The 18,088-nt window shown below is 61.5% G+C and overlaps 3 protein-coding genes across 4 annotated transcripts in view; all 3 read right to left on the bottom strand.

Annotated features, from left to right (window-relative positions):
* Nucleotide 1: 1 nt before the first annotated feature.
* On the bottom strand, nucleotides 2-1,949 carry LOC129134568 (non-structural maintenance of chromosomes element 3 homolog). Its single transcript, XM_054654238.2, has 10 exons — nucleotides 1,739-1,949; nucleotides 1,545-1,616; nucleotides 1,380-1,443; nucleotides 1,209-1,288; nucleotides 1,022-1,116; nucleotides 863-942; nucleotides 751-793; nucleotides 609-671; nucleotides 228-342; nucleotides 2-138 (listed from the first exon to the last, which is right to left on the bottom strand). The coding sequence occupies exons 1-10, from the start codon at nucleotides 1,778-1,780 to the stop codon at nucleotides 67-69; spliced, it is 726 nt and encodes a 241-aa protein (XP_054510213.1). The 5' UTR covers nucleotides 1,781-1,949; the 3' UTR covers nucleotides 2-66.
* A 1,041-nt stretch (nucleotides 1,950-2,990) lies between these two features.
* GNL3L (G protein nucleolar 3 like) lies at nucleotides 2,991-9,841 on the bottom strand. Of its 2 annotated transcripts, XM_077172557.1 has the most exons (15): nucleotides 9,720-9,841; nucleotides 9,605-9,642; nucleotides 9,393-9,494; nucleotides 9,031-9,111; nucleotides 8,696-8,779; nucleotides 8,486-8,612; nucleotides 8,270-8,373; nucleotides 8,048-8,192; nucleotides 7,262-7,349; nucleotides 6,504-6,681; nucleotides 5,576-5,718; nucleotides 3,577-3,707; nucleotides 3,420-3,505; nucleotides 3,173-3,344; nucleotides 2,991-3,085 (listed from the first exon to the last, which is right to left on the bottom strand). In XM_077172557.1, exons 1-15 carry the CDS (start codon nucleotides 9,730-9,732, stop codon nucleotides 3,033-3,035), a joined length of 1,545 nt encoding a protein of 514 aa, XP_077028672.1. In that variant the 5' UTR covers nucleotides 9,733-9,841; the 3' UTR covers nucleotides 2,991-3,032. The 2 variants fall into 2 exon arrangements, with proteins under 2 accessions (XP_077028672.1, XP_077028673.1); XM_077172558.1 differs by lacking the exons at nucleotides 9,605-9,642; nucleotides 9,720-9,841 and having other exon boundaries at nucleotides 8,696-8,789.
* A 630-nt stretch (nucleotides 9,842-10,471) lies between these two features.
* HUWE1 (HECT, UBA and WWE domain containing E3 ubiquitin protein ligase 1) overlaps nucleotides 10,472-18,088 on the bottom strand; it is a 106,261-nt gene continuing 98,644 nt past the window's right edge. The window contains 6 exon segments of the mRNA XM_077172441.1: nucleotides 10,472-10,632; nucleotides 11,858-12,048; nucleotides 13,468-13,649; nucleotides 13,731-13,848; nucleotides 15,206-15,311; nucleotides 16,699-16,986. Coding sequence (XP_077028556.1) covers nucleotides 10,530-10,632; nucleotides 11,858-12,048; nucleotides 13,468-13,649; nucleotides 13,731-13,848; nucleotides 15,206-15,311; nucleotides 16,699-16,986 — 988 coding nt within the window. The 3' untranslated portion in view covers nucleotides 10,472-10,529.

Raw genomic sequence — 18,088 nt, 5'->3', positions numbered from 1 at the left:
GTCTGGACATTTTGGGGGGGCTGCACACTAACAGGGGGGGTGATTTTATTTTTTTTGGGGGGGGGGTCAGGTGGTGGCTTGGTTGGCCTCGGCCTCGCTGTACTGGCTCGCCCAAAATGCGGGGTCCTTGCCCTGCATCTGAGGAGTGGGAGAAAAATAAGGGGAGGGGGCATCAAATTGAGCCCCCCCCAAAAACTCAGAGATGCCCCCCAAAATCGTGGACTCACCTTGGCCACAAAGTTCAGCACGTCCTTCTTGGAGGTTTCTTTCTCTGCCCGTGGTCCCCACTGGAATTTGAATTCTGGGGGGTCCGTCAGGGGGATGGGGGTGGTCTCCAGGTACCTGCAGAGGGGATGGGGGTGGTCTCAGGTAGCCCAGCAGGTTTTGGGGTGCACAGAGGGGGTGTCCAGCTCTCCCCTGACCCCGTGAGGGACCTTTTAAGGCACGGGGTGTGAGGGCTGCAGGTTTTGCTCTGCGGTGTGGTATAAACAGCCCGGCCAAGCTGGTGCTGAGGCTGCTCTGGGCACACCGGGAGGGAGGGATGGATGGATGGGGTGAAACCCCCCCCAAAATGATCCCTTTCCCCTCCCCAGGACTTTCCAACTCACTTCTGCCTCACAAACTCCTCTGTCACCAGCTTCCTGACGTCCCCAAACACGCTGTGCTGCTTCCTGAGGATGGGGTAGGGGGGATAGTGAGGGGTGGCACTGAGCGTCCCCCACCCCGTCCCTGTGTGTCCCCATATCCTACCCTGGGTACACACGGAGCAAATGCAGGAATTCCCACAAAGCACCTGGAAAATGGGGTGTCAGTGAGAAAGGAAAGTGGGGGTACAGGGAGAGGGGTTTGGGGGAGAACTCACTGTCTTTGACTGAGTTGCCCTTCATGAAGATGAAGCTGAGGATGACCAAGAGGAGCCCCATCTCCTCCTTCTCCTTGCCCCTGGGGGTGACACTGGGGTGTCACCCATGTTGGGGGGGACACCCTGATGGGGTTCGAGTCACCCAGGTCCCCCTCTCACCTGCACAGGTGTTGGCCCTCAGCGTGGGGCAGGTTATTAATAAGAATATAAATGTGACGTTTGGTGTCGATCTCCACCAGCTGCAGCCCGAACACCTGCGGGAGAAAAAGGGTTAATTAATTAATTAATTAATTAATCCACGAGGTCTCTCCCCTCAAAACCTTCCCCCCTTCCGTGCTTTCCCCACCTCCTGCAGGATCCTGTCAGCCCTTCTGACAATTTCTGCGTAGGCATTCCTGTATTCTCGAATTACATTCTTCAGCATGTCTGCAAAAAAAACAGGCAGGGAACGCTGAGAGAGCCTGGAGCACCCAGAAAAAGCTTTAAACACCGAGGAAAGGGATTCCCCTAAACGTACCTGCCCTTTTGATAGGAATTTTCTTCTGGTCCTTCACAAGCAGGAACTGCACCAGCTCACTCACCTGTGGGGGAATGAGCAGGGAAGGCACAGAGCAGGCTGATATCAAAATAATGCAGACTCAGAAATCCTGGGGAGGGTAGAGAGGGGATCACCTCAATCCACCTTCTGGTTCACCCGGTCCTGGGAGTGCCGCTCCACCTGGGTCGGGATGATATCATCCTCCCCATCGGTCGTCTGAGTGGAAAACCAGGAGAAACGAGGCAATTTGATGATAGATAAAGGACAAAAACCGAGAAGGGGAGAACGGGAGAGTAAATGAGGGGAGAACGGGGGTGTGGGGGGGAGCAGCCTCTCACCTGAGAGCAGCCGAGCCCTTTGCTGCGCTTCCGCTGCGACATTTCTCACAGAGGTTCTGAGAGGAAAACAAGCACCGGGCGGGCTAAAACCGCGACGGGAGAGCCTCTAAGGCCGCCCACCGCGTCCCACCCTCAGCAAGGCCGCAGAAATTCTCTCTAAGGCCCGGCCACGAACCGCCCCCGACCGCGCTCCGACGGCGACTGCGCTGGCCCCGCCCACACCCGCTGATCCCTCCCCCGCGCCAGCCCCGCTTTCCATTGGTCCAGCCCCCGCTCGCCCCGCCCACCACCCCATCGCCGCGCCGCGATTGGCCGAGAGGCAGAGCTGGCCCCGCCCCCTGGCGCCCGCCAGGCGAGTCTCGCGCTCCAACCCCCCCCTCCCATCAGGTGGCGAAAAAGGCGGGAAAAGTCTCGCGCCCCCCCCCCCCCCCCCCCCGCCGCCCCCCTCACGGCGGCGAAATGGTGGCAAAGAGGTGGAAAAAAAGCGCAAAACACCCCAAAAATGACTCGCAGTGGTGCATTTGGCCCCTCCCTTGGCCTTAACAGCCGTTATTGGAATCACCTGTGCTGCCTCCACCACCTGTAACGCATTGCCAGGGCCCTTCCCGCATGTGGCAAAATGGCGGCGGAGGCTGAGGGGAGCTTGGTGCCCGTACGCACCCTCAGCCCAGCAATGGGATATTGGGGGCACCCCAAAATCCCGAGGAAACCTTTATATGAGGTGCACAAACACATGAACAGCTGAGGCTGCTGTGAGGGGTAAGGCTGATAGCTTGGGGAGGCACCCTGTGCCTTTTTGGGGGTGAACAAGGGGGTTTTGGGGAGGTGTGGGACCTCAGGAAGTGTTTGGGGTGTTCAAAGTGGTTTTTGGGGTGCTCTGTAGGGTTGGGGGGCTCACATAGTGTCAGAGTGGGGCATTGGGTGCTTTAGGGATTAGAGAGGCTGTAGAGGTGGAGTGCTCTCAATAATGGGGTGCAGCCCCAATGCTGAGCACTCCCCTTGACCACAATTTCGAGGTTCATTAAGTGGCAGAGCATTAAATCTGCTGAGTCAGCTGTAAAAACGGGGTACCCTCTATCATAGGGGGGCTCTACAACCCCACTCGCCCCCTCCAAAACCCCCACAGGGACATGGGGGACCCCCAAAAACCTCCACATTTCAACCTCCTACTTAAGAGACCCCTCAAACCACACCTACAGCACCCCCGTTCCTCGAGCTCTTCTATTTCTAAAATAGAGCTTTTTTTAACCACTTCTCAATTAAATACAATACTTTTATTTAATTTGTAGATGCCTCAAAACTGCATGGCCGCCTCCAACGTCTCCGACAGCTTCGTGGCAATTTTCTCTGTGGGATGGGGGTGATCAGGAATGTGAAGGGAGGTGGTCAGAGAGGTTTGGAAGGGTCAGGAAAAAAGGGGGTGTCTTCACTTACGTGCTCTTTTTTGCAGTTTTTTCCTCTTTTTCCCAGCTGCCTGCAGCCCCTGCCCCTGGAACAGAGGGGGGAGCGCAGCCACCTCCTCCAGGCTGGGGGCTCGGGGCACCGGCTCCCCCCCAGTGCCCCCCGACTTCACCCGGGGCTTCAGCTCCACTGTCATCATTCCAAACTGTGGGGGTGGTTAAATATTAACCCAAAAAACCACCCCAAAAACCTCCCCCAACCTCAGCAAATCCCTTCCCACCTCCAGGTCGCCGCTGCTGTCCTCCATGGCTTCTTCCCCTTCCTCCTCCGGGGACAGCTCCAGCCCTGTCACCGTCACTGGGACAGCTGTGGGGGGGGGTCCAGGTGAGTTTTGGGGGGTCCCCAAGGGGGGATGGGGGGGTTCAGGTGTTTCTCACCTGCCAGGGCCTCGGCATCGCCCCGTTCCAGAGCCTCCAGGTCCAGCGCTGGCCCCAGCTCTGGCAGGATTTGGGCCTCGAGCTGCACCCCCTGAGATTTGGGGGGGTGGGTGTAGTAGGTGATCTTCCCACTGTGGGGGAAAAAAGGGGGATCAGGGTGTGGGGAGACCCCTCCTGTCCCCAAAAATAGAGCTCAGGGTATGGGGGAACCCTGCAGCCCCTCCCAAATGGGGTAACGGGGTGAAAAGATGCCTCCAGTCCCCAAAAAGAGAATCACAGGGTATGAAAGAACAGCTCAGAAGCCTGAAAAAGGGGAGTCAAGATGCGTGGGAGATCCCACAGCCCCCCAGAAAGGGGTCCCAGGGTCTGAAAAAAAACCCTTTGGTTCACAACAAAGGGCTCAGAAAATGTGGGAAAACCCCTCTTGTCCCCAAAAAAGGGGTCAGGACATAGGGAGACCTTGTAGCCCCCCATAAAATGGGGTTACACCGTGTGGAAATTACCTTCCTGTACCCAAAATGGTGTCAGGGTGTATGGGTACCCTCCTCATCCCTCCAAAAAAGGGGGGAGGGTGTGGGAAGACTCCTCCACCCACCCAAAAAAGGGGCTCAGGGAGAAGAAACCCCTCCCAGTCCCCCAAAAAAGGGGGTCAGGGTGTGGAAACCCCTCCCAGCCCCCTAAAAGAGGGTTCAGGGTGTGGAAACTCCTTCCAACCCCCCAGAAACAGGTTCAGGGTGTGGGAAGACCCTTGCACCCACCCAAAAAAGGGGGTGAGGGTGAAGAAACCCCTCCCAAACCCCTCAGAAACAGGTTCAGGGTGTGGGAAGAGCCCTCCCAACCCCCCCAAAAAGGGGATCAGGGTGTGGAGAACCCTCCCCAACCCCCTAGAAATGGTCTCAGGGTGTGGGAAGACCCCTCCCAGCCCCCCAAAAAAGGGGGTCAGAGTAGGAAACCCACCCCCAGCCCTTCCAAAAAGGGGTGAGGGTGTGGGAAGACCCTTCCACCCACCCAAAAAAGGGGGTGAGGGTGAAGAAATCCCTCCCAACCCCTCAGAAACAGGTTCAGGGTGTGGGAAGACCCCTCCCAACCCCCCAAAAAAGGGCTCAGGGTGTAGAAACCCCTCCCAAACCCCTCAGAAACAGGTTCAAGGTGTGGGAAGATCCTTCCACCCACCCAAAAAATGGGCTCAGGGTGTGGAAACGCCTCCTCAACCCCCTAGAAATGGGCTCAGGGTGTGGGAAGACCCCTCCCAGCCCCCTAAAAGAGGGATCAGGATGAAGAAACCCCTCCCAAACCCCTCAGAAACAGGTTCAGGGTGTGGGAAAATCCTTCCACCCACCCAAAAAAGGGGTCAGGGTGTAGAAACCCCTCCCAAACCCCTAGAAACAGGCTCAAGGTGTGGGAAGACCCCTCCCAAACCCCCAAAAAAGGAGCTCAGGGTGTAGAAACCCCTCCCAGCCCCTCAGAAACAGGTTCAGGGTGTGGGAAGACCCCTCCCAGCCCCCCCAAAAAAGGGGCTCAGGGTGTGGGAAGACCCCTCCCGGGTGTGGGAAGACCCCTCCCAGCCCCCCAAAAAGGGGCTCAGGGTGTGGAGAACCCTCCCCAACCCCCTAGAAATGGGCTCAGGGTGTGGGAAGACCCCTTCACCCACCCAAAAAAGGGGGTGAGGGTGAAGAAACCCCTCCTAACCCCTCAGAAACAGGCTCAAGGTGTGGGAAGACCCCTCCCAGGCCCCCAAAAAAGGGCTCAGTTTGTGGAGAACCCTCCCCAACCCCCCTAAAAAGGGGCTCAGGGTGTGGAGAACCCTCCCAACCCCTCAGAAACAGGTTCAGGGTGTGGGAAGACCCCTCCCAGGCCCCCAAAAAATGGGCTCAGGGTGTGGAGAACCCTCCCAACCCCTCAGAAACAGGTTCAGGGTGTGGGAAGATCCCTCCCAACCCCCCAAAAGAGGGCTCAGGGTGTGGGGACCCCCCCCCAGAGGGTCCCTGTCCCCACAGACCTGGTCCAGTCGCGCAGCAGGGCCGTGGCGGCAGCGTGGGCGTCCGGGAGCCCCCCCGGGCGGAGCCGGCCCTGCCGCCGGGCCAGGTGGGCCAGGAACTGCAGGGGGTCACTGCAGGGGGGCACCCCATAGAGCTGGCTCAGCTGGGGGGGGGACACACACAGGGGTTTGGGGGGGTGGGCACACTGGGGGGTGTCACCCTGTCCCTATCCCGATGGCTGAAAACGCCCAAAAGTGGGGCAGGGTCCCCCTGAAGGAACCTCCACTCCCCATTTTGGGGGTCACTGAATCCCCCCAAAGCTGGAAAAATGGGGTCCCCCCAAATTGGGAATATGGCTGCAGGGGGGCACCCCATAGAGCTGGCTCAGCTGGGGGGGGGACACCAGGGGCTGTCACCCTGTCCCCATCCCGATGGCTGAAAACGCCCAAAAGTGGGGTCAGGGGTGTCCCTGAAATAATCTCCACTTCTCCACTATGTTGAGCCCTCCCTTAATCCCAATTTTGGGGGTCACTGAATCCCCCCAAAGCTGGAAAAATGGGGTACCCCCCAATTGGGAACGTTGCTGTAGGGGGTCACCCCATAGAGCTGGCTCAGCTGGGGGGGGACACTGGGGGCTGTCACCCTGTCCCCATCCCGATGGCCAAAATGGGCTGAAAATGCCCAAAGTGGGGTGGGGGGTCCCCCTAAAATAACCTCCCCTCCCCCTGGTAAGGGGCACAACATGGGTATTCTTGGGGAGGGGCACAGGGTGGGCACCCCCAATGTTGAGCCCCCCCTTAATCCCAATTTTGGTGGTCACTGAGTCCCCCAAAGAGCTGAGAGCTACATCTGCTGATTCAGCTGGAAAAACGGGGTCCCCCTCAAATTCAGGACATTGCCATGGGGATGGGGGCCCCCCACACTCCCCCCCCAGGGGTTCCCCATTACCTGCTGGGGGGGGCAGCGGCGCAGGACGGCGCAGGCGGGGCTCAGGGGGTCCCGCAGGCGCTGGGGGGCCAGGGCCCCCCTCAGGGGGGCGGCAGCCGGGGGGTCCCCAGAGTCCAGCACCACCCCCGGGCAGTCCAGGAGCCGAATGTGCCCGTCCAGCTGCACGGCCTGCAGGCACCTGGGGGCAGGGACTGAGTGCCACACCCACCGCAGCTGGGCGGGGTCTGTGCCACACCCACCGCAGCTGGGCGGGGTCTGTGCCACACCCACCGCAGCTGGGCGGGGTCTGTGCCACACCCACTGCACCTGGGCGGGGTCTGTGCCACACCCACCACAGCTGGGCAGGGTCTGTGCCACACCCACCACAGCTGGGCAGGGTCTGTGCCACACCCGCCACAGCTGGGCGGGGTCTGTGCCACACCCACCGCAGCTGGGCGGGGTCTGTGCCACACCCACCACACCTGGGTAGGGTCTGTGCCACACCCACCACACAGCTGGGTGGGGTCTGTGCCACATCCACTGCACAGCTGGGCGGGGTCTGTGCCACACCCACCGCAGCTCGGCGGGGTCTGTGCCACACCCACTGCAGCTGGGCGGAGTCTGTGCCACACCCACTGCACAGCTGGGCGGGGTCTGTGCCACACCCACCACAGCTGGGCGGGGTCTGTGCCACACCCACAGCTGGGCAGGGTGAACCCAGCCTCCCCCCACAGCCCCCCCCCAGCCCATGCAGGTGACCCCAGCCCAGGTGGGCTCACCTGGTGACCCCGGGCATGGCCCCCACCCCGCAGGCGCGGCTGCGCTTGAGGCTGTTGATGAGGCTGCTCTTGCCCACGTTGGGGTACCCTGGGGAAGGGCTTCGGGTCAGGGGGGGCCCCAAAACCCACCCCCAGTCAACCTCAGCCCCCCAGCTGTCCCCCTAAAGCCCCCACACCCCCCTCGCTTATTCCACAGCCTTGTAATCAACCCCAACCCCCCCACACTGCCCCTCAAAGCCCCCAGCCCCACTCCCCCATCAACCTCTGCATTTCACAGCCTCCCATGTCCCCCGTACCCCCCACTCCTCCCACAGCCCCCCCAAACCCCCCTCACACCCCAACCCTCCATTTCACAGCCTCACTCATCCCACAAACCCCCCCTCACACCCCAACCCTCCATTTTATAGCTCCCCTCAATCCCTTTCACAGCCCCCCTCAACCCCCAGCCCCCCAAACCCCCACCCTCCCTTTCACAGCCTCTCACTCATCCCACAAACCCCCCTCACACCCCAATCCTCCATTTCATAGCTCAACCTCAACCCCTTTCACAGCCCCCCTCAACCCCCAAACCCTCTCTCACACCCCAACCCTCCCTTTCACAGCCCTCCATGTTCCCCTTGCCCCCCAAACCCTCTCTCACCCCCAACCCTCCCTTTCACATCCCCCCTCAACCTCAAGCCCCCCAGCCCCAAATCCCCCCTCACACCCCAACCCTCCCTTTCACAGCCCCCCCATTGCACCCCATCCCCCATTCCCCCTCCCCCCATGTGCCCCCCAGCCCCTCACCCACGACCCCCACGGTGATGGAGCCCCTGCCCTCCCCGCAGCGCCCGTAGTTCCTCAGGATGTGCAGGAGGTTCTCAGCCCCCACGCAGGCCCCCCCAGCCAGCACATCCTTGGGGGCCGCATCCGCTGGCAGCCGGCTCTGCTTCTGTGGGGGCACAGGAAGGGTCAGGGGGGGACCCCCAGCCCTGATCCCCCCCAGATGCCCCCTCCCCAAGCACCCACCAGGTTCTGGCTCTGCTGCTGCGTGCACGCCTTGAAGGCCACGGTGGGGAACTCGTTCCGCAGGTGCTTCAGCCACGCGGCCACCACGTCCCGCGGCACCAGGTCTGTGTGTAGGGGTGGGGGAACACACACAGGGGTGTCCTCAGGGCTGTGGGGGGACAGGGGACCCCCCCAAATCCACGCTGGGACCCCCCAGATCCACACCCCCCATCTCACCGATCTTGTTGAGGACGAGCACGAGGCGCTGCTGGGGCCGCAGGGCGCCCTCGAGCCGGGGGCTGCGGCAGCCCTGGGGGTCGCGGGCATCCAGCACCTCCAGCACCACGTCAGCCGCCATCAGCACCTGCCAGAGTCGGGGTTCAGTAGGGGAAAAAGAAAGACCCCCAAAAATCCCCCCCCACCCCACCCCACACCCACGGCACCGACCTTGCGCAGCTCCCGCCCGAAGTGGCGCAGCGACGCCTCGTCCTGGGGGGGCTGCGGGGGCTCCTCATCCTCCTCTTCCTTCTCCTGGGGGCACCTGTGTTAGGGGGACCCCCCCAGGATGGGGGGACAACCCTGGGGAGCCCCCAAATTCTGGGGGGAGCCCCCTGTGTGTGGGGAACCCCCTCTCCCTTCCAAGGGGAGGCCCTCACTCACAGGGGAACGCTCTCCTGGGGAAGCCCCCCCTCTTTAGGGAGCCCCCCATTCTTTGGGGAACCCCCTTCCTTGGGAAGCCCCCCACTCTTTAGGGAGCCCCCCCTGGGTGTCCCCAGCCCCACCTGGCTCTGGAAGCGCTGCTGTCGCTGCAGAGCATCTGCCAGGTGCACGGCCAGGTGTGAGCGCTGCTGCCCCTTCAGTGGCTGTGGGACACAGGGGGGTCAGACCCCAAACTCCCCCGGGATCAGACCGGGAGGGGTGACCCCACACAGCCCCCCCAAGTTTGTACTTGACAGGGGACCCCAAAATTCCCCGCCGGGGTCACGATGGGAGGAACGCTCCAAAATCCTCCTGTGCTCAGATTTGGCAGGGACACCCCAAAATACCCCGGGGAACCTCAGAATCCCTCCCGCGGTTACATCTGGAGGACAACCCCAAACTCCCCCCGCGGGGTCACCCCCAAAACGCCCCCCGCGTTCCTCACCCGTCTCTGCCGGGTCTTGCGCTGCTGCTCCGCGAAGGCGGCGAAGCGGCCGAGCTGCGGCACCCCCGGGTCCTTCTTGATCCCGACACGGGCGCGCTGGGCCTGGGGACAACGCGGGGGTGACACGGGGACACCCCGGGTGGCGGGGGGGGGGTCACACACAGGGGGGGTCACAAGGGCTGCAGCCCCAAACCCGCCCGGCTCGGGCTCACCTGGACGCGCTTCTTCCGGGACTTCTCCACCTGTCGCCCTGCAGGGAGGGGCGGGGTGAGTGCGGGGAGGGTCCCCAGAGCCCCCCGAGCCCTCCCGGTGCCTCCCTGAACTCACGGGACCGGGTCATGGCTGCGGCTCCCACGCCGCCGGGGATCCTTGGCGCCGTGCAATGACGCAACTTCCGGCGCGGCGAAAAGACGTCACAACACGGCGGCAGCGCCCAACATGGCGGCCACCAGCCCCACTCAATATGGCGCCCCCCACGCCAAGATGGCGGCCACCATCCGGCGACATCCACACACACACACACACACACACACACCCCCTTACAATGTGGCCCACGCGCCACACTCCACATGGCGGCCATAGCGACACGGCCACGCTCAAGATGGCGGACGGCAGCAAACCCCGCCTTTAGCGCCACATCCAACATGGCGGCCCCGCGCGAGTATCGGCCCGCCACACCCAAAATGGCGGCCAGCCTCCACTCCCTCCCCCCCGCCACACCCAAGATGGCGGCCAAGCCCACCCCTCCGTCCAAGAACGACCGGGACTGCCCTTACCAAGAGTGCACTTTTTTTATTCCTTTTTTTTTTTTTTTTAACTTTTTCTCTCAGTTTTGGGGTGGGGGGAGGGGGCTGAACTTCTTATTTATAATTTCAGGGGGCTCCCCCCTTTCACCATCCCAGCCCCCAACACGGGGGGAGGGGGTGAGGGGTGGGGGGGAAGGAGGGAACCCCCAACCCTCCAACAGAGCACAAAAAACCCCCCCCAAACCGGGACCGGAGAGAAAAAAAAAAAAAAAAAAGAAAATAATAAACCCCGAAAAAAAAAAAAAAACCAAAACAAACCAAAAAAAGCCAATGGAACCAAAAAATATATATATATTTATAGAGCCCCTGCGCGGGGGCCGGCGCGGCCCCCCTAGGCCAGGCCGAAGCCCTCGGAGCACTCCTGGATGGCCAGCAGCAGCATGTGCCGCAGCTTCTCGTAGCTCTCGTAGGCCGGCAGGTCCAGCTGGTTGAAGCTGGAAAATAATTGTCACCTCCCCTGTGTCATTGTCACCTCCCCCAGTGCCATCCCCATGTTCCTGTCCCAGCTTTGTGTCCCCCACCCAGCTCCGCGCTGGTGTCATTGTCCCCCCCACGCCCAGTCCTGCGCCTCAGGTGTGTCCCCGTGCCAGGGTCACCCGTGCCACCTCAGCTCTGTGTCCCCTGTACCCCCACCTCTGCGTCCTCCTGTGTCCCCTGCCACCCTTTCATGTCCCCCTGTCTCAGGTGTGGGCAGAAGGTGGTGGTGGCCGTGTGTCCCCTGATGTCCCCCCCATGTCCCTCACCAGGTGTGAGCCGAGGGCAGGGCTCAGTGTCCCCATGTCCCCCCCATGTCCCTCCACATCCCTCACCATCTGTGAGCTGAGGGCAGTGCTCAGTGTCCCTGTGTCCCCCGATGTCCCCCCATGTCCCTCACCAGGTGTGTGCCAAGGGCAGGGCTCAGTGTCCCTATGTCCCCTGATGTCCCCCCATGTCCCTCACCAGGTGTGAGCTGAGGGCAGTGCTCAGTGTCCCTATGTGTTTCCCCCCTGTCCCTCAGTGTCCCCATGTCCCTCAGTGTCCCTCACCAGCTGTGGGCCAAGGGCAGCTGGTCGGTGTCCCCATGTCCCCCCCCAGTGTCCCCATGTCCCTTCTTGTGTCCTCCTGCTGTCCCTCCTGTGTCCCTCACCAGGTGTGTGCCGAGGGCAGGGCTCAGTGTCCCCATGTCTGCCCCATGTCCCCCTCATGTCCCCGTGTCCACCCCAGTGTCCCCATGTCCCCCCCATGTCCCCCAGTGTTCCCAATATCCCTCACCAGGTGTGTGCCGAGGGCATCTGGTCAGTGTCCCCATGTCCCCCTCAGTGTCCCCATGTCCCCCCCCCAGTGTCCCCATGTCCCCATGTCCCTCACCAGGTGTGTGCCGAGGGCAGCCGGTCGGTGTCCCTGTGTCCCCCTCAGTGTCCCCATGTCCCCCCAGTGTCCCCATGTCCCCATGTCCCTCACCAGGTGTGTGCCGAGGGCAGCCGGTCGGTGTCCCTGTGTCCCCCTCAGTGTCCCCATGTCCCCCCAGTGTCCCCATGTCCCCCCCCCAGTGTCCCCATGTCCCCTCACCAGGTGTGTGCCGAGGGCAGTGCCCAGTGTCCCCATGTTCCCCTCAGTGTCCCCATGTCCCCCCAGTGTCCCCCTGTCCCCATGTCCCCCCCAGTGTCCCCTGTCCCTCACCAGGTGTGTGCCGAGGGCAGCCGGTCGGTGGAGCGGTCGTCGCGGTGGATCTGGAATTTCTGGATGCCGTTCATGCCCTCGAGGGCGGCGAATCCCTGCAGGGGCACCTTGGACGTGCCCGTCACGAACTGCAGGAACTTGGCGCGGTCGGCCTGGTCGAAGGAGCGCAGGGCACGCCAGAACCACTGGATCTGGGCACGGGGACAGGGACAGGGACAGGGACAGGGACAATCAGCCACTGGCACTCAGGGGACAGGGACAGTTCAGCCACTGCGACCCCCTGGAATCCCACCTGAACCCCACAGAATCCCCCATGATCCCCCCCAGGTCCCAGCCCCACCTGGATGGAGGTGCCCTGGTACCAAGAACCCCCTGAAACACTGAAATTCCTGCAGGATCCCCCCATGTCCTAGCCCCACCTGGATGGAGTCACCCTGGTAACCCAGAACCCCCCGAGATAGCCCCAGAACCCCCTGAGATCACCCCAGAACCCTCTGAAACCCCCCCCAGGACCCCACCCCACCTGGATGGAGTTGCCCTGGTACCCAGAACCCCCTTGGAACCCCCTGAAACCCCCCCAGAACCCCTTGAAATCTCCCCTGAGATTCCCCCAGGATGCACCCAGGTGCCAGCCCCACCTGGATGGAGTCACCCTGGTAACCCAGAACCCTCCCAGAATCCCCTGAAATCCTCTCAGAACCCCCTGAGATCACCCCAGAATCCCCTGAAACACCCCCAGGTCCCAGCCCCACTTGGATGGAGTTACCCTGGTACCCAGAACCCCCTTGGAACCCCCTGAAACCCCACCAGAACCCCCCAAGATAGCCCCAGAATCACCTGAAATCTCCCCAAAACCCCCTGAGATCACTCCAGAACCCCCTGAAACCCCCCCAGGACCCCCTGAGATCACCCCAGAACCCCCTGAAACCCCCCCAGGACCCCCTGAGATCACCCCAGAACCCCCTGAAACCCTCCCACGACCCTGCCCCACCTGGATGCAGTTGCCCTGGTACCCAGAACCCCCTGAATTTGCCCCAGAACCCCCTGAAACCCCCCTGAAACCCCCTGAAATTCCCCCAGGACCCCCCCAGGACCCCGCCCCACCTGGATCGAGTCACCCTGGTACCCAGAACCCCATGAAACCCCCCTGGAACTCCCTGAAACCCCCCTGGAACCCCCCCAGGACCCCCCCAGGACCCTGCCCCACCTGGATGGAGTCACCCTGGTACCCAGAACCCTCCCAGAATCCCCTGAAACCCCCCCAGGACCCCCTGAAACCCCCCCAGGTCCCAGCCCCACCTGGATGGAGTTGCCCTGGTAACCCAGAACCCTCTCAGAATCCCCTGAGATCACCCCAGAGCCCCCCAAGATAGCCCCAGAACCCCCTGAAATCCCTCCAAAACCCCCTGAAACCCCCCCAGGACCCCGGCCCACCTGGATGGAGTCACCCTGGTACCCAGAACCCCCCTGGAACCCCCTGAAACCCCCCCAGAAGCCCCCGAGATAGCTCCAGAACCCCCTGAAATCCCCCCAAAACCCCCTGAATTTGCCCCAGCACCCCCTGAAACCCCCCTGGAACTCCCTGAAACCCCCCCAGGACCCTGCCCCACCTGGATGGAGTTGCCCTGGTACTTGTGGTACTCGGTGTTGGCCTTGAGGTCGTCGATGTCGATGGTGGGCAGCCCCGAGATGAGCAGCTCCAGCTCCTGCTCCGTGAAGATGGAGATGAGGCGCTTGGGGATGATCTCGTAGAAGCCTTCCAGGAACGCCGCCAGCTGCTTCCGGATGGCGCCTGTGGGATTTTGGGGGGGTCAGGAGGGTCCTGGGACCCCCCCAGAGGTTCCCCCAAACCCCCCCTGGCCCCAATGCTCACCGGTCATGCGCATCTGGCACACCAGGTGCACGTACTCCTTCTTGTTCTCCTCCGTCACCAGCACGTTGGCCCCGTTGGGCTTCAGGTCCCGCACCTCGCACACCCCAAATTCCTGCACCTGGGGGGGTACAGGGGGGTCAGGAGGGAGTGGGGATATCCCTGAACCTCAAACACCCCAAATTCCTGAACCTGGGGAGCCTCAAACACCCCAAATTCCTGCACCTGGGGGGGTACAGGGGGGTCAGGAGGGAGTGGGGATATCCCTGAACCTCGCACACCCCAAATTCCTGCACCTGGGGGGGCATGGGGGGGTCAGAAGGGAGTGGGGATATCCCTGAACCTCAAACACCCCAAATTCCAGCACCTGGGGAACCTCAAACACCCCAAATTTCTGAACCTGGTGAGCCTCAAGCACCCCAAATTCCTGCACCTGGGAAATCTCAAACACCCCAAATTCCTGAGCCTAAGGAACCTCAAACACCCCAAATTCCTGCACCTGGGGAACCTCAAACACCCCAAATTTGTTCACCTGGGGAGCCTCAAACACCCCAAATTCCTGCACCTGGGGAGAAACAGGGGGGACACAGAGGGGACATCCCTGAACCTCAAACACCCCAAATTCCTGCGCCTGGGGAACCTCAAACACCCCAAATTCCTGCACCTGGGCTGTCCCTGGGTCACAGACGCACTCCCCAGGATGGGAGGGTGTCAGCCCTGGGGTGTGAGCAGTGAGGGGACACCCCAGGGACACCCCCAAACCGAGGGGACACCCCAGGGACACCCCCAAACCACGGGGACACCCCAGGGACACCCCCAAACCGAGGGGACACCCCAAGAGGGGAGGGACCCCTCCCTGGCACATGGGACCCTCCAGGGGCAGCTGAGAGGAACTGGAGACCCCCAGTGCTGGTTTTGAGGGTCCTGGTGCTTTTGGGGGGTCCCGAGGGGGTCCCAGTGCTGGTTTGGGGGGTCCCGGTGCTGGTTTGGGGGGTCCCAATGCTGATTTTAGGGGTCCCAGTGCTGGTTTTGGGGGTCCCAATGCCGGTTTTGGGGGTCCCGGTGCTGGTTTTGGGGGTCCCAATGCTGGTTTTGGGGGTCCTGGTGCTGGTTTTGGGGGTCCCTCTGTCTTTGCTGCTTTTGGGGGGTCCCAATGCCGGTTTTGGGGGTCCTGGTGCTTTTGGGGGGTCCCAGTGCTGGTTTTGGGGGTCCCAATGCCGGTTTTGGGGGTCCCTCTGTCTTTGGTGCTTTTGGGGTGTCCCGGTGCTGGTTTTGGGGGGTCCCAATGCTGGTTTGGGGGGTCCCAATGCCGGTTTTGGGGGATCCCAGTGCTGGTTTTGGGGGGTCCTGGTGCTGGTTTTGGGGGGTCCCAGTGCTGGTTTTGGGGGTCCTGGTGCTTTTGGGGTGTCCCAATGCTGGTTTTGGGGTGTCCTGGTGCTGATTTTGGGGGTCCTGGTGCCGGTTTTGGGGGTCCCCACCTCAGTGCTGAAGGTGAGGTCGTAGCCCAGCGTGGAGACGTCGTTCTCCAGCAGGTACACGAGGCCCTGGTAGAAGTGATAATCCTCGCTCTCCATGTCCGTGTACCTGGCGAGCCAAAAACGGGGGGCAGCGCCCCAAAAATGCCGTCACAAACCAGGGGCAGCCCCAAACCAGGCTCAGACCCTGCTGAGAGCCCCCCAAAAATGGAGTCAGACGCAGCTGGAGAGCCCCAAAACTGTGTCAGACCCTGCCAAGGGTGCAGAACCCCAGAAATGCGGCCCCACCTCCTCTAATGGGCTCCAGCACCCCACAGACGGCTCCAGCACCCCACAAACGGCTCCAGCACCCCATAAACGGCTCCAGCACCCCATAAATGGCTCCAGTACCCCACAAACGGCTCCAGCACCCCATAAATGGCTCCAGTACCCCACAAATGGCTCCAGCACCCCACAAACGGCTCCAGCACCCCATAAAGGACTCCAGTACCCCACAAACGGCTCCAGCACCCCACAAACGGCTCCAGCACCCCATAAACGGCTCCAGCACCCCACAAATGGCTCCAGCACCCCATAAACAGCTCCCACACCCCACAAACACCCCCACACATCCCACAAATGCAATCCCACACCCCACAAACCCCATAAACGCACTCCCACCCTCACAAACACCCCTCCACACCCTACAAACACCCATCCACACACCCCATAAATGCACCCCCACCCCTCACAAACCCCATAAACGCAATCCCACGCCCCACAAATGCACTCCCACCCCTCACAAACACCCTCACAAACCCCACAAACACCCCTCCACACACCCTGCAAACGCAATCCCACACCCCACAAACACAATCCCACACCCCACAAACACAATCCCACACCCCATAAACACACTCCCACCCCTCACAAACCCCACAAACACACCCCCACACCCCACAAACACCCTCACAAACCCCACAATCGCAATCCCATGCCCCACAAACACAATCCCACACCCCATAAACACACTCCCACCCCTCACAAACCCCATAAACACACCCCCAAACCCCACAAACACCCTCACAAACCCCACAATCGCAATCCCACACCCCACAAACGCACTCCTACCCCTTACAAACACCCTCACAAACCCCACAAACGCACTCCCACCCCTCACAAACACCCTCACAAACCCCATAAACGCAATCCCACACCCCACAAACACAATCCCACACCCCACAAACACACTCCCACCCCTCACAAACCCCACAAACGCACTCCCACCCCTCACAAACACCCTCACAAACCCCACAAACACACTCCCAAACCCCACAAACAGCCCTCCACACCCCACAAACACAATCCCACACCCCACAATCGCAATCCCACACCCCACAAACGCAATCCCACACCCCATAAACAGCTCCCACACCCCACAAACGCAATCCCACTCCCCACAAACACACCCCCACCCCTCACCAACACCCCCCAGAGCCCCCCAGCTCGGCCCTTACCGCACGGACTTGCCCAGGATGTGCTTGTAGAAGGAGCGGGTGAAGTAGCACTCCAGCAGCCGGTTGTCGTAGACGGCCTTGGCCACGATCCTGCCCACGAACTTGAAGTAGCTGAGGTGGTTGGGGTTGCAGTGGGACGAGGGGTTGATGGTGTAGGTGACGCGGTCGCCGGGCGAGGTGCGGAACAGGGCGTACATGGGGTTGAACATCTCGCGGGAGATGATCATGTACCACTCCCGCAGCAGCCCCCCGGCGTCCTGGCCCTCCTCGCCCTCAAACACGATGTACCTGAGACAGGGGGAGGGACAGGAGGGGTTTGGAGGGGGTTTTGGGGGGATTTGAGGTGGTTTTGGGGGAGTTTGGTAAAAGTGGAGGTGGTTTTGGGGGAGTTTGGAGAGGAATGATGGTGGTTTTGGGGGAGTTTAAAGAGGATGGAGGGGGTTTTGGGGAGGATGGAGGGGGAAATTGGGGGGATTCAGGGGTTAAGTGGGGTGGGAGAGAGGGTTTGGGGATTGGGGAGGGGGGGTTGGGGGGGATTGGGGAGGGTGAAGGGGGTTTGGGGGGGGATTTGAGGGGGTTTTGGGGGAGTTTGGGGAGGATGGAGGGGGTTTGAGGGGGATTTGGAGAGGGTGGAGGGGGTTTTAGGGGGAAATTGGGGGTTAAGTGGGGTGGGAGTGGGGGTTTTGGGGGGATTTGAGGTGGTTTTGGGGGAGATTCGGGGAGAGTGGAGGTGGTTTTGGGGGGATTTGAGGTGGTTTTGGGGAGTTTGGGGAGGGTGGAGGTGGTTTTGGGGGAGTTTAAAGAGGATGGAGGTGGTTTTGGGGGAGTTTGGTAAAAGTGGAGGGGGTTTTGGGGGAACTTGGGGAGGATGGAGGTGGTTTTGGGGGAAATTGGGGGTTAAATGGGTTGGGAGAGGGGGTTTTGGGGGATTTGAGGTGGTTTTGGGGGAGTTTGGGGAGAGGGGAGGGGATTTTGGGGGGATTCAGGGTGGGTGGAGGGGGTTTTGGGGGGATTTGAGGTGGTTTTGGGGGAGTTTGGGGAGGGTGGAGGGGGTTTTGGGAGTTAAGTGGGGTGGGAGAGGGGGTTTGGGGGCATTTGAGGTGGTTTTGGGGGAGTTTGGGGAGAGGGGAGGGGATTTTGGGGGGATCTGGGGAGGGTGAAGGGGGTTTTGGGGGGATTTGAGGCGGTTTTGGGGGGTATTCGGGGAGGGTGGAGGGGGTTTTGGGGGAAATTGGGGAGAGTGGAGGGGGTTTTGGGGGGATTTGAGGTGGTTTTGGGGAGTTTGGAGAGGATGGAGGGGGTTTTGGGGGAGTTTGGGGGTTAAGTGGGGTGGGAGAGGGGGTTTGGGGAGAGTGGAAGGGGTTTTGGGGGAGTTTGGGGAGAGTGGAGG

Source organism: Agelaius phoeniceus, chromosome 38 (genome assembly GCF_051311805.1).
Source record: "Agelaius phoeniceus isolate bAgePho1 chromosome 38, bAgePho1.hap1, whole genome shotgun sequence".
NCBI lineage: Eukaryota > Metazoa > Chordata > Aves > Passeriformes > Icteridae > Agelaius > Agelaius phoeniceus.
This window is presented reverse-complemented; position numbering and strand designations above follow the sequence as displayed.